Below are 14,918 nucleotides of genomic sequence, written 5' to 3' on the forward strand. Positions count from 1 at the left end.
GCCCACAAAATACACTCCACTTTAAGTATATCTGATGAAGTGCTGTGAGACGTCTCCACCACGTGATAAGGCAAAGGTAAGGATTATTATTATTATCATCAAACATGGTGTCCATATTTAAAAATATTTAGGTAGTCAAGGGTATTGCGGGGAACTGCAAAAGGGAGGGGCAAGGGGATTAGAAGGTCTGCCAATATCTAGTAACGCTGTGAAACAGGCTTGATGGGCTGAATGGCCTCCTCCTGTTCCTGTATTCCTAAACCGCTTGAGTGGAGGTTTGGTCACCTTCCCCCTCACCAAACCAGGCTGACTGCCCTGTCACCACCAGCACTGATTCGATTTGATTTGATTGAAAATCCCTCTTTTTTTTTTGTCTCTTGCCAGTTCCCAAAAGCATAATTGCTGTTTTAAGCAAACGCATCGGAAGATAAATCGTCAAAAGAACCGGAGGGGAGACGAGGAGAAATTATCTTTTTTTTTAACGGTCTGGAATGCACTGATTGAAGCAGATTCAATAATAACTTTCAAAAGGGAATTGTATAGATATTTGAACAGGAATATGAAAGGCTGTGGAGTAAGAGTGGGGAAGTGGGGACTAGTTGGGGTACAGAAGCGATGGGCCGAATGGCCTCCTTCTGTGCTGTAAGATTCTTTGATTCTGAGGAAAGCACAGAAGCAATTAACAAACAAACAGAGCGCAGAAAAAAACAGAACACGGAGAGGTTTTCTGTCATTTATCACTTTGTTGAGGTTGTGCGATATACAGTACAATATAGGAATGTACAGGAGACAGGTGTCAGCATTCTCCCATCTCCCTGCTCCTCTCCCCGAGACACCCGACTGACCAAAGACTTCCTTTGAGCTCACAAACCAGGCAGATGCTCCAGTGCAGTACGAGGAGAGCACTGCATTAAGAGGTGTCGTCCTTCAGACAAGACGTTAGACCCGAGGTTCTCTCTGTGCCTGTTCAGGTAGACGTTAAAGACCCTGACTGAAGCGAAGGGATTTGCCCCGTGTCCAAGCCAACAATGCCCCAAATAAAACCAGTTGTTCACATTATGGCTATTTATGGGTACGTGCAAAAAATCAGTCTCTACAAATAAACAGTCACTACACAGCGATTCCCCATGATACGCTTTGAGACAACATATTACATTCACGCAGCGTCTTTCATGTCGGGAGGACGTCCCGAGGCGCTGGACAGTCAGGGATTTGGATTTGGATTTTATTTGAGAGAATCAAACGGAGTATATGGTAAAGTGCAGAGAGAGACGTGGATTTGTGGGGGGTGGGGATCAGTCTGTACAGGAGACAAGAGTTCCTGATTCTCCGGGGGATTCGCCGGAGGGTGAAAGGTAACGGACAAAAGGCTTGTGATACTCAGGGAGAGCGGGTGGGGGTGGGAAGCGAATCTGCTCGGGGGAGAAGAGGGAGATTCTGATGGGCGGGGGAGGAGGGCGGTGGTGGTGGGGGGGGGGCAACACGACATGTCAAGCGACTGCCAGGATGGTGGAAGGAAGGTGAACTGGATGGACCTTGGTCTTCTTTCCCCAGCAAATTCCTATGCAGAATCTGTGCATGTGGTTGCGATGGGTTGGGGGGGGGGGGGAGGAGTATTTGTTGATGTGACACAGAGGAGGGAGAGGGGGTAAGATGAATCAGCCTGCCACATGCCCCTCATTCCTCGATCATTTCCTTCTTGCCGGTCTCCTGGGCCACAAACAGGGGGTAGGCGGCCTCGATGTCAGCCCAGGATCGTGTCCCGTTGGCCAGGTCCCTCACCAGCTGGGGCAGCTCCGACACCTGTGAGTGGCCGAGACAAGGAGAAGGACTGAGCCATCCCATCCTGTCCCACCCGCGCTTCATCTGCTCAATTCATTCAGTAGTCATGCGTAATTGGCTGCCGCGTTTCGCCCACAAAATACGCAGTCACTACACTTTACAGTATATTCTGTGAAGCGCTTTGAGAGGGCTCTAATCCAAAATGAGGCGCTATATCAAATGCCAGGATTATATCAAACACGAAGATTATTATACTTTTATATTAAACCCGTAGTGATGGGGCGGTTGATTCATCTGCAACAATAAATTACATTTACACAGCGCCTTTCCCGTCAGGAGGATGTTCCAAGGCGCTGGACAGTCAGGGATCCGCACCTGAGCTGGTGGTTGGGATCAGGAGGGGGTGGAGGGCGGGATGGTAGGGGTTCGGAGGGTAAGTAAGGACACCCTGAGCAACCGCGAGCACCTACCTCAGCTCGGACCTGCCTCATGCAGTCCCGGTCCCTCAGTGTTGCAGTGTGAGGCACTTTATTGACCGTGTCAAAGTCGATGGTGATACCAAAGGCCACGCCCACCTCGTCGGTGCGAGCGTATCGCTTGCCGATGGAGCCCGAAGAGTCATCCACCTTGTGGGACACCCCGTTCCTGGTCAGAGCCTCAGCTGTGGAGAGAGCAGAGAAAAATAAAAGCCTTTCGCCCACAAGATACACGGTCAATCGATCGCAGTCACAACACTGGAGGTGCCATCCGACCTGCAGCATATTGGTTAGAGCCCTCGCCTCGCAAGCGAGAGGATCCGGGGTCGATTCCCTGGGCAGAGCAAAACCTTAGGCAAGTTTCCTTACTCCACACATCTCTGTTTATCCAGCAGTATGTAGGAACCCGCTTGTTTGTCGATTGGCGACTATTATCATTATCACTGTAATTAAATAGATTCACAAGAAACTCACTCTCCCCTCCCCTAGAAAGTCTTAAACAAATAAAAGCAGAAAGACAGACATACAGACAGACATACAGATACGACGTTATGAATACTCACACAGCTCTCTCACAAACGGTACAAACTCCTGGTTCTGACTTAGTGGAAGCACCGAACACTTAAATGGAGCCACAGTTGCCGGGAAGCTGAAATACTGTCGAAAGAAAGAGATGTAAACCCGAGTGGAATGATCAAGGCTGGGACACAGGAAACATCCCAGAGCGACATAGGAGCCAAGCAGACGGCATCGACCGCGACAGATATTCCTCAGATAAATTGGTCATTCAATTCACATCGCTTTGAGGGACTTGCGGTTATGCCAACAATAATAATAATATTCTCATTTGATATAGTGCCTTATCACGAATTTGAGGCGTCTCAAAGCGCTTCACAGAATACACTGTATAATGGATTGACTGTATATTTTGTGGGTGAAACGCAGCAGCCAATTGCACACAGCAGCGTCCCCACAAACAGTCGTGGATTGAGGGACCAAATATACACATATTTTTTAAAGGGATTATTACCCCCAGAAAGTGATCTGTCAATCGGGTTATCGATTATCTAACAACCGGGTTCCTACTTACTCGGTAAATGTGGAGTAAGTAAGGGCCAATGTTTCGCCCTGCCTGGGAGTCACATCCGCAAGGCAAGCGCTCTAACCACTGAGCTACAGGTCTCTGCGTCTCCGTAACTGTGCGATTGAACAGCCCAATGAACGCGGGGGGGGAAACGGAATGGAGGGGTCCCCAGTTAGTGAGGACCAATGTACGACAGCGCACACTTACTGTCCTCTGTTCATCTCCTTCCCGGATGCGAAATGTATGCTCGAAGACCGTGTACATGATTCTCCCGATGCCAAAGGACGGCTCGATCACACTTGGGACGATTTCTTCGACTGAAGCGGAAAAGCAAGAGAGGGGTATCAGTCAGCGCTGCTGTGGATGTGTGCGCGCTCGTGTGAATGTGGGTGCGTGTGGATGGGGGGGTAACTGCTAGTTGTTCACTCCTTTAGGAGACGGGTGGGGGGATAAATGGAAAATGTGGGTGGGGGGTGGGGGGTTTAGGGCTAGAGCTTAAAAAGGGACCAACCATAACCTAGATCAGCGTGGTCCAACTGGCGGCCCACGGGCCACATCTGGCCCACAAAATATTACCGATTTCATTGTCCAATGGATAAATACAGACGACACACACGTAGGCCCCCGAGTCAATCAAGAGATGGTCACCGGTGGGGGCTCAGGCTCCGCCCGGCAACAGGATAAAATATTGCTGATGTAGCCCCCTTTAATCCCGCATCCGGCCCCTCAGCAACCAAAAGGCCTGACCCCTCTGTCCGAGACCATAACCGGAGACAGACACTCACCGTGTAAGGTTTTTTGGGATCTTTTGACTCCGACCATATTCTTCGTTAAGACAAAGGTTTTCCCTCCGGCCTCTACTGGGAATTCCCTGTTGGGGAAAGAGATGAGAGAATCAGATTCAGCTTCCAAGATGGTGCCGGGTGCTACCCTTTGGACGAGGCATCAAACTCAGGTGCCTGTTCAGGTGGACGTTAAAAACCCCGCCGCACTGTTGCAAAAGAGAAGGCGGTTTCTCTCAGTGTCCTGACCGACAATTCCCACCCCCCCCACCCCCAGATAAAACGAGCTTCCGTGGCCGTTTGTGGGTCATTGCTGTGAGCAAATTGTCTGCTGCAAAATACAGTCACTACACTTCACAGTAAACAATTATTTCTATTTCTGTGAAGCGCTTTGAGACGTCCTCCCTTTCCTCCTTCAAGGCCGGTCTCAAAACCTTTCTCTTTGACCGTGCCTTCAGCTCCCCTCTCGCCTCTCTTCCTCCTCCTCGCTCCCTCCCTTCCCTCCCCTCACCCTGACCATTTCCCCCCTCCTCGCTCCCTCCCTTCCCTCCCCTCACCCTGACCATCTCCCCAATGCTCGGGTCATGACCCAACTGTGCAGCGCCTTGGGACGTCCTCCTGACGTGAAAGGCGCTCTATAAATGGAATCTTGTTGTTGTTGTTGTTGTTGTCTCGACGATGTGACAGGGCACTATATCAAATGCGAGGATAATTATATTAATTATTCACGCGAAGGGTGCTGAGTAAACACAAGTACTTGTTGTTGTACTGGCTGTTAGGTGATGTCCATACCCTTTCTCAGACAGCAGCAGCTCCGCCTCAGTGATGTAAGCCTCGTCACAGTTGCTCAGATACTCCATCACCACCTTGGCCTCTTTCTTGAACTCCTTGCCGATGGCCCCTTTGTTTGGCTCAAACTGGACCACACTGACCGTCCTGTGCGACGTGAGTCAAGGGAAACAACGTCCAAGTCCAACTCGACTTGCTTCCTCCCACAAAGCTCTCACCGCGATTATCCCGACGCCCTCCTCACCGGTCTCCCCAGCTTCACCATTGATAAAATACTATTCAATCAAAACTCTTTCACCCGCACCAAATTCGCAGTCCTCGCCAGGCTCCACTGGCTCCCGATTGCAGCGTGGATCGATTTCAAGATCCTGACACTCGTTTAAAAATCCCTTCATGCCCTGGCACCTCCCTACAATACACAAGCCTATATTGAATTGCTCCGGCCTCCTGCTTCTCCCTCGAGCCCAGTCGCACCGTTCCACCATCGGCGTCCGTGTTTTCAGATGCTATGCCTTGAAACCCTGTAACTCTCTGCCTCAATCCCTTCGATGCGCCACCTCCACCCCCCAGCTCTGAGTCGAATTCCACCACAGTTAAAACTCTTTGAGACACTATCCCGAGTGAAGGGCGCTGTGTAAAATGCAAGTTGTTATCTAAAAGTGTGTGTGTGTGTGTGTATATGGGGGGGTGTGGAAACAGCAGGAAGTGGGACAAAACGAACAGCTCCTTCAGAGAGAGTGAGCGCAGGAGCAATAGCAATGAGCGCTGAATGGCCTCCTCGTATGCTTGTAAAATCTCTTTGGGATTTTGAGAGAGCCGCTGGCACACTTCACAAGCAAGAATCAGCTACGACCACAAGCTTCAACCAAACCAAGGATATGGGCTCCTTTAGAGGCTTCTCAGCGACCAGGGCCACCTTGGTAGCCTTGGCGTGGCAGGTCAGGTCATAGCAAGACCGGTCAGCACAACCCACAATCTCAATCCAACCCTGGAGAAGGGAGAGACACAGAAAAAACATTCACACACACACAGAACAATAGCATAAATAGTAACATCGGAGGTTAGGCAACATAACAATGGCTTGTGTCCATCAATAATGATAATGGAGTCCTGTATCTCGCAATCGAGAGGACCTGGGTTCAATTCCAGGCAGGGAGAAAAGTTGGGAAAGTTTCCTTACTCCACGCGCCTGTTTACCGAGCAGTAAGTAGGAACTCAGTTGTTAGTCGATTGGCGGATTGCTTTTCCGGGGATAATAATCCCTCCACATAAATAATGCTTTTTTTTAAAAAAATTGGTCAATCAACACATGACCGCACTGCTGTGCGCAATTAGCTACCGCATTCGCTTACGCAAACACTTCTGTGAAGTGACCGTGTTATGCGTTTCCAGGTCCCAAGCGAGACACTGTCTGTATGGTGAGTGGTCGGGCCTTTAGCCTCTCTGCCCCCACCCTTGGGAACTCCATCCCACTCTTCCTTTGCCTTGCCCCCTCCCTGGCCTCCTTTAAGGCCCATCTCAAGAACCTCCTCTTAGGCCGTGCCTTCGGCCACCCTCCTACCCCTACCCTCCGTGCCCTCCACCCCTCCTGATCCCAACCCCCAGCTCGGGTCCAAATCCCCGACTGTCCAGCATCTCGGGACTACCGCCTAATGTGAAAGGTGTAAATGTAACGTTTTGTTTAGATGAGGACGAGAAGCTAGAGCTTACATAAGAGGTCTTGGACTCAGCGTCCCAGCAGTCGCAGGCGTAGTGGGCCATCTCATTGTCCATGTGCTGGCGGAAACGCAGCTTGTTGGGCGAGACGCCGACCTTGGTGAGGAAGAGGAAGATGCGGCCGATGAAGTAGCCGAGCACCGAGTTGTTGATGAGCCCCTGAAACAGAAACACAGACAGGTTGTTAGTCTCTCTCTCTCTCTCTCTCTGTCATGTCAATTAAAGTTAAGTCAATTCACTTTACAGTGTATCCTGTGAAGCGCTTTGAGATGAGATGTCTCAGCAACGTGATAAGGAGTTATATCAAATGCACGGATTATTATTCTTATCGATCTCTCTCTCTCTCTCCACCCTCACACTAGATTTTAGTGCGTGTGCATCTCGCCCACAAAAGTCAATTGACTTTACAGTGTATTCTGTGAAGTGCTTTGAGATGAAGACATGATAAGGCGCTATATCAAATACAAGGTTATTATCATTAAGATTTTTATAAATGAATGAGAAGAGTTTGTTGAACTCCCATCAGGTCCAAAACTGCCCACAATCCAGATCATCCACGAACGCCATAACCTGCTTTCTTTAACTGGCTCAAGCCCATCACCCAATAACTGACCTCCCACCTCTGACCCAACTCCCCCAGCTCTCTACCCGCAAACCTGCCCGGCCGCTGGCCAGCGCTTTACCTCATTCACCGCGTCCCCGAGCCGCATTTTTTGTGCCGACTGCCCGTTGACCTGGGCCTCGCTGGAGTACAGGGTCAGCTGCAGATCAGCCACCGCGGGGAAGCGAGGATGCTCCTTCTCGTTAGGGTCCACAAAGTGCTCGATTTCCGCCATGGTGAACTCTCTGCCAACAACAACAACCTGCGTTCACACCGCGCCCCTCACGCAGGGCAGCGTCCCAGAGTGCTTGACAGTGGCGGAGCACAACACCAACCTGGGGGGAGGTGACCGTAAGCGCGGTCGAAGAGGGAGGTCTTCAGCTGCGACCTGAAGCTGGGGAAGGAGGGGGCAAAGCACAGGGATTGTGGAAGAGAATTCCAGAGTTTCGGGGCGTAGAGGCTGAAAGCACGGCCACAGATGGTGGAGCGGAGGGGACGGGGGACAAGAAGGAGACCGGGGCCAGTCGAGCGGAGGCAGCAAGTAGTGGGGTAGGGAGGTGCCAGGGTATGAAGGGATTTGAAGACTGGTGTAGGCATTAGAGGCTTCGAACACAACCAAAGTAGGGGAGGATTAAAGGACCTGGAGGCGATCAGAGAGAGAACAAGGTCAGATCCCAAAAGGTTAAGGTATGAAATCCCGTTACCTGACTCGGATAAGGCCAGACCGTGGTGAGATCTCATTCCGGAAGGAATTCCCTATTTGAGCAGCGCCGAACGGAAGTTTTCCCTGATTGAACTCCAGCAGCCTTTTGAAGTTGAGGAAGATTCCCTGGGCCGTCTCTGGTCTGAGATAGCTGCAAACAACAACAAATCACATTTGTACAGCGCCCCTCACGTCGGAAAGATGTCCCGGTGTGCTGGACAGTCAGGGGGTTTTGGATCCGAGCTGCGAGTTGGGGTCAGGAGGGGTAGGAAGCTCGGTGGTGGGGGTGGGAGGTCGCCCACAAAATATACAGTCAATTCACTTCACAGTGAAGCGCTTTGAGACATCTCGAAGATGTGATAAGGCGCTATGTCAAGTGCAAGGATTATTATTGTTATCTGTCCTCTGATAACAGCTCATTGCTGCCACTGTCGGGCAATTAGTGGTAGTACTGCAGTAACGATTATTTGAAACACAGCTTGAATTTATACAGCACCTTTAACTTAGGGTAATATCTTGAATGACTTTAGAGCTGGTGCCAGACACCGAGGGAAGGGTGGTGGAGGAATGGAGGTGACTGTATTTACATCAGCTATACACGCAGAGTCGCGCACACCACAGGCATACAGAGAGAGGTGATCAGAGAGAGGGAGAGAGAGATATGCGCAGATACGCACACCACAGACATAGATTGAGGCAATCAGAGACACGTACACAAGACACAGATAGAGCTGATCAGAGACACGCACACACACCACTCACACACGTATATACACACGCGCGCACGCACATACACACACACACACAGCGTTCACATAGCCTCACCCTGCCGTGTTGCCCCCAGGTCCAATGGAAGTCTGAAACATGAGATTGAAGGAGATGGGAGCAGACAGGTCGTTGCCGGTGACTGGGGACTTGACGCTGTATGTGATAAACAGCTCTGCCAGCTCCTGTTGGCTGTAATTGTCCATCTGACAGAACAAAAAATAAAATCACAATTTTAATTTCTTTTAAAAAAATCAACAATAACAACGTATTCCCCCTCACAAGGAGCAGCATCCCGGAGTGCTTCACCGTAGCGAAGCCTGACCCGAGCCAGGGAGAGGGGCAGTGACCGACCATAAGTAGAATCAAAAAGGTCTTTAGACGGGATTTCAAATTGGAGAGGGAAGGGGGGGAAAGGCGGAGGGATTGAGAGAGACTTCCAGAGTGTAGTGGCTGAAGGTGCAGCCACTGATGGTGGAGCGGAGGGTACAAGGGACGAGGAGGAGGCTGGAGCCAGTCGACCAGAGGCAGTGGGTGGTGGAGAGGGTTTAAGCAGGTCGGAGAGGGAGGGAGGTGCCAGGGCACGGAGAGATTTGAAAACAAGTGAGAGGATCTTCATTTGTCGCAGTGCCTTGTCATGTCAGAACGACTTCATAAAGCGCTTCACAGGATCCACTGGAGGGAGTGCCCACCCTGCTGGCGAACGCCAGGAACTCATGGTGCGCCTCACCTGTACGATGACATTTTCCATTTCTGTTTTCTTCTCCGCAGAACATTTCTTGTCAGACATCAGCTTCTCCAGGTGAGCTGTAAGAGCAGAGGCCAGTTAGTCAGAATCCCGGCTCGTTCACAATCTCACTCGTTTCAAAAGCAACAGAAGCTGCACTGCACTTAATAATAATCCTTGCATTTGATATGGCGTCCTATCATGTCTCCGAGACGTCTCAAAGCGCTTCACTGAATAGACTGTAAAGTGAATTGACTGTATATTTTGTGGGTGAAACACGGCAGCCAATTGCACACAGCAGCGTCCCCACAAAGTCGTGGATTAAGTGACCAAATTTAAATATTTTTATAAGGGATTTTTATCCCCGGAAAATCGATCCGCCAATCAACTAACACCCGGGTTTCTACTTACGCTGAGTAAACAGAGGCGTGTGGAGTAAGGAAACGTGCCCAACATTTCGCCCTGCTGGGAATCGAACCCAGGTCTTTTTGCTTACAAGGCCAGTGCTCTACCCACTGAATTACAGGACTCCAATTGACTTTAGGAAGTTAAACAAATGTACCACTACAGCAGTTTCTCCTGTGGCTTCCATGCTGAGTATATTCTCCAGAACCCCCAAGTGCCTTTACAGCACCCCAGCGGGACAGGAGGTGAGCAAAGTAGGGGGAGAGTGGAGGTGAGGGGAAGAGGAGGAGAGGGCTATAATGGCTCTGGTCAGTGCTCTCTCTACCTTTCAGCAGGTGGTCAGCTCGGAAACACTCCCCATTCTTCCCGTCCTTTACCATGTAATCGGCAAATTTATCAACATGGCCGGATGTTCTGCAACAGAGAGAGAGAGAGAGGGGGCGGCCTTGGGTAAATGGTGATTCCCAAGGTTTTAAGCGCTCTGAGATGCTACCCTCCATGGAGGACATGGAGGACATGGAGGACGCGATGTAAGTGCAAGTTTGTTGTTGTGCTCAAGCTCCTCAGAAGCCAAGGATAAATAAGGCTGCACCTAAAACGACTCAGTTCTGCAAGGCAAAATAGTACTCACTTACGCTGGCTTCCCCAAAGCGAGTAAAGATCAAAGCAGGCAGCAGGAGTGGAGTAAACAGGCAGCTCTTGCATTGTTAACACCCAACACCGCCGAATGACTCCAGCCGTTACCCCAACGCACACGCTGGGCTCCCCCCAAGCCTTGACTCTTGCCAACCTGCGCCTAGTACATTCCGGAATTTGTTAAGCAGGATGCGTCCCTCAGAGGAGAGAGAGAGAGAGAGAGAGGGGGAGAGCGCATTCCATTCCAACAGTCTCTCTCTGGGACTTCCACGTAAGTGGGATGCATGGAATTCTCAGTTTGGTTTGGAGATTGTTAAGCAAAGGTGATAGGTTTCCACGTGTGTCAGTGTCAGAAACCAGACTTACTTGAGGACGGCCTCGGGAGTGAGCATGGTGCAGTCGATCTCGAGGATCTGCTCCTCCTGGATGAAGTGCTGACGCCAAAGCTGCAGCATGTTGTTCTTCAGAGCACAGCCAACAGGCCCAAAGTCGTAGAGGCCACTTACACCTGGAGGGGAAACACGGGGAGGCCATTCAGCTCATCACGTCTGAACACACTATGCCAGATAGATAATAAAAATAATAATTCTTGCAGTTGCAAGATATAGTGCCTCATCACGTCTTTGACGCCTGCTCCTTGTGCCCCGTCCAATGCGCTCCACCATCAGCTGTCGGGCCTTCAACTTCTCTTCCCCCATCCTTTGGAACTCCATCTCACATTCCTTTTGCCTTGCTCCCTCCCTTGCCTCATTCAGGGCCGGGCTCAAGCAAGATCTTCCTCTTCGATCGCGCCTTCGATCACCCTCCTACCCCAACCCTCCCGGCCCTCCATCCCTCCTGATCCCAATCCCCAGCTCGGGTCCAAATCCCTGATTGTGCAGGGCCTTGGGACGTCCTCCTGATTTGTACCAGTGTCATTTGTTGTCGTTGTTGCCCTCAGCCGCTCACTGAGGTTGATCGTGAAATGGAACTTGATGTCCTACCTCCATAGATAGAGAAAGCCTGGTCATAGAAGAACCTCCTCTTCAAAGTGTCCTCCATTTTAGCTCTGTCCACAATGTCATCCTGCGGCTGAAGCGATAATTCCTGCCGGGGACGGGGATGAAACATTACATTGAATTCCATCAGGAACTGAACACAGCAACAACAACTTGCATTTATACAGCACCCTTCAGCGTCCTGGAGCGCTTGACAGTGGAGGAATCAGAGAGAGAGGGAGGGGGAAGAGGTGAACATAACTGTTCAATTTTTTTCCTTGATAAGTTGCATTTCATTCAGCATTTTGCCATATCAAAACGTCTGTCAGCCGTCCCAGTCAGGACAGCGCTCTCGCCTCAGAGTCAGAAGGTTGTGGGTTCAAGCTCCTCGTCGGGATTTTGAACTCACAAAGTAAACTCACGTTGGAGGCTGACATTCCGGTGCAGTCCTTGGGAAGTGCTGGGATTGTGAGAAGCAGAAAATGTTGTCTGTTTCAAGAACAAATTAGATAGATTTCTGCTAGAAAATAATATCTGGGGATACAGTATGTAGTTTGGGGCCCGACATGACAAGTGACTGCCAGGATGGTGGAAGGCGATTCTTTCGCCAGCAATTTTGTTACGTAAATACTGAATCAAGCTAATACCTTGGCCTCCAGGATCCTCTTACGAGCTTTGAGCTCTGCTACTGCCTTATCAATATCCACCTTTGGGCATTTTTCTTCTTTCAGTTTCCGAACGAGTTCTCCCTGTGGAAGGAAACGGGGAACAGAAAGAGGTTAAGAGTGTACTCCACAGGTCAGTAATGCAACAGCAGCTTCTGGTCACGAAAGCCAAACTAAATACATAAGGACGTAAGAAATGCTATATGAAAAAGGCTAAGGTCCTCCAGTTCGCCTTCCACCTTCGTGGCAGTCGCAGGTACAGGTCAGAGCAGATCACACATCTGGGCTGACAAGATGTGGGCGGTGGAGGGGGGAGAGGAGAAATGTTTTATCAGTATTTAAAAGAAACCAAGTGTAACACCGGCACAAATGTCCGTGTGCATCAGTGGAAACGAGGGGACAAGGCAGAGAACTGTGCGGAAGGGGCGAGGAAAGGAAACAAATGTCATGCCGTTCGGCTACAAACCACAGTCACAACGACAACAACTATATATAATACATATATACATATACATACATATAGTGTTCTTCATATAGAGCACTTTACAGACCACAAACTTTACGACTATACAATTTAATACCAAAGTACATTTTTATATAGCGGGTGAGGGGTGGGGTCAGGGGGTGGGGGTGAGGGTCAGGGTCAGGGGTGGGGGAGGGGGTGAAGCTCAGGGGTGGGGGGGTTGGGGGTGAGGGTCAGGGGGTGAAGCTCAGGAGGGGAGGGGTGGGGGGAGGGGGGAGGGGTTGGGGGGGAGGGGTCGCGGGAGGAGGGGTGGGGGGGAGGGGTGGCGGGGGAGGGGTGGGGGAGGGGTGGGGGTTGGGGGGAGGGGTTGGGGGTGAGGGGTGAGGGGTTGCGGGGAGGGTTGGGGGTGAAGCTCAGGGGTTGGGGGGTTGGGGGTGAGGGGTGAGGGGTTGCGGGGGAGGGTTGGGGTGAAGCTCAGGGGTTGGGGGGGGTTGGGGTGAGGGGTTGGTGGCGGGGGAGGGAGGGGTTGGGGGTGAGGGGTTGCGGGGGGGGGTGAGGGGTGAGGGGTTGCGGGGGACAGTGAGTTACCTGCAGTTTGACGGCCTGTCGGAGCGGGGCGAGCGCCCTCTCGGCGGCCTGGTCGGGCTCCATGGCGGGGTGTGGGCGCCGGGGGGTGGGGGGCGAGGGGCAGAGGGGGCGGGAGCTGAAGCTGAGGCTGAGGCTGAGGCGGAGGGACAGCGGCACTGACAGCGCACACACCGCCCGCCTCATGCGGCTGATGCAACACCGACTGCGATTCCGCCCTCAGCACATTCGCCACATCGCTCTCTCTCTCTCTCTGTGATCCGCTCCCGCACATTCGCCAAATAATAATAATAATAACAATAATAATAACAACAATAACAATAATAATAATAATAACAATCGTTGCATAAGATTTCGGAGCAGGACATTCGGCCCCGCGAGGGTGAGGCCAGGACACTGGGAGCTTGACGGTGCGACGGGGGGACCGGGACGGGGACGGCGATGGAGGTCCTGGACTTGGACCGAAGGGACCTTCTCCGTCTGAACCGATCTTGTGACGCTCTATGTATCTTTCCGCCGCCACCGCCGCCGCCCTCTCTCTCTCTCTCTCTCAAACCATCTGTAACGTCCCCCTGAAAACTCTCCGCCTTGAACTCCTTCCCTTCCCACTTTGGCGTCTGGCATCGTCTCACGCGAACGTAGACTTCCCAACTCTTCCCTCCACAGCTCTCCTGATGTCGGGCTCCGTGACCCTCTCAGCCCCACCCTCACCCGGCTCCACTGCTCCCCGTAACCCAGAGGATAGGGTTCAAGATACTCGTCCTCACCTTTGAAGCCCTGCACCGCGGTCTTCTGCACCGCGGTCCACTGCTCCTCCCTATCTCTACGGCCTGCCCGCTCCCTCCGCTTCGCGTCCCCCTGCCCTGTCCCCTCCACCCAGGCCTTTCTGCTCTCACCTTCTATCCCACAGTCCCTCCGCGTCATCCCCACCGCCCCAACCCTCCACCCCCCCGACTCCTTCAAGGCCTGTCTCGAGACTTTCCTCTTTGATCGTGCTTTCAGCCACCCTCCCCTGCTCTCCAACCCTTCCGATTCCAACCCCCCCCCCCCAGCTCGCAAGAGAGAGAGGACCCGGGCGAGGCGAAAAATCAAGCGAGTTTCCTTACTCCGCATGCCTCTCTGCGTAGGAACCCGGTTGTTAGTCGATTGGCGGATCGCTTTCCGGGAGTAATAATCCACGGCTGTTTGTGGGGCACTGCTGTACGTAATTGGTGGTCACGTTTCGTCTACAAAACATACAGCCAATCCACTTTACAGCGTATTCTGTGAAGCGCTTTGAGACGTCCAACAACACGAGGATTATTATTATTATTATATGCAACTTGTTGATGTCCCCTTATCCAGCTATGTCCACCAGGTGGCTCCCCGTCACCATTGATATTGGGTATTACCTGAACCTTTTCTGCTTCATCTCAGCCGAGTTCTCCACCAGTACCCCCACCCCACCACCTGCCTTTTCTCCACACTTCCCCCTCTTTCTTGCTTGCTACCCCCACTGACTGGTCAAGCGCTCTGAGACGCCGTCCGGCATGAAGGGCGCTGTGTATTTACAAGTTGTTGTTTTGTTGTTGATTGATCAAACCACAAACCTCTTGATTTCCAGACAGCTGGAGCAAATCATGCTAAGCTGTTTTATCTTGTGCTGAACAATAAAACCCGATGTCTCGGCCTGCTATTGAGAAGGGGGTAAATTCACAACAAATCTGTGGAAACGCTACTTCAGTGAGCGAGTAGTGAACCTTAGGGAGACAAACGGTGGAAG

General features: G+C 51.6%; 1 protein-coding gene across 1 annotated transcript; it reads right to left on the minus strand.

Moving 5' to 3' along the window:
- Positions 1-1,497: 1,497 nt before the first annotated feature.
- On the minus strand, positions 1,498-13,256 carry gars1 (glycyl-tRNA synthetase 1). The gene is made up of 17 exons (XM_042332185.1): positions 13,160-13,256; positions 12,091-12,192; positions 11,450-11,552; positions 10,833-10,974; positions 10,156-10,244; positions 9,429-9,505; positions 8,759-8,904; positions 7,935-8,084; positions 7,313-7,475; positions 6,624-6,788; positions 5,794-5,901; positions 4,917-5,062; positions 4,128-4,213; positions 3,550-3,659; positions 2,822-2,915; positions 2,253-2,443; positions 1,498-1,803 (listed from the first exon to the last, which is right to left on the minus strand). The coding sequence occupies exons 1-17, from the start codon at positions 13,220-13,222 to the stop codon at positions 1,678-1,680; spliced, it is 2,061 nt and encodes a 686-aa protein (XP_042188119.1). The 5' UTR covers positions 13,223-13,256; the 3' UTR covers positions 1,498-1,677.
- Positions 13,257-14,918: the final 1,662 nt, after the last annotated feature.

This window comes from Callorhinchus milii, unplaced genomic scaffold, assembly GCF_018977255.1.
Source record: "Callorhinchus milii isolate IMCB2004 unplaced genomic scaffold, IMCB_Cmil_1.0 Scaffold2, whole genome shotgun sequence".
Lineage (NCBI taxonomy): Eukaryota > Metazoa > Chordata > Chondrichthyes > Chimaeriformes > Callorhinchidae > Callorhinchus > Callorhinchus milii.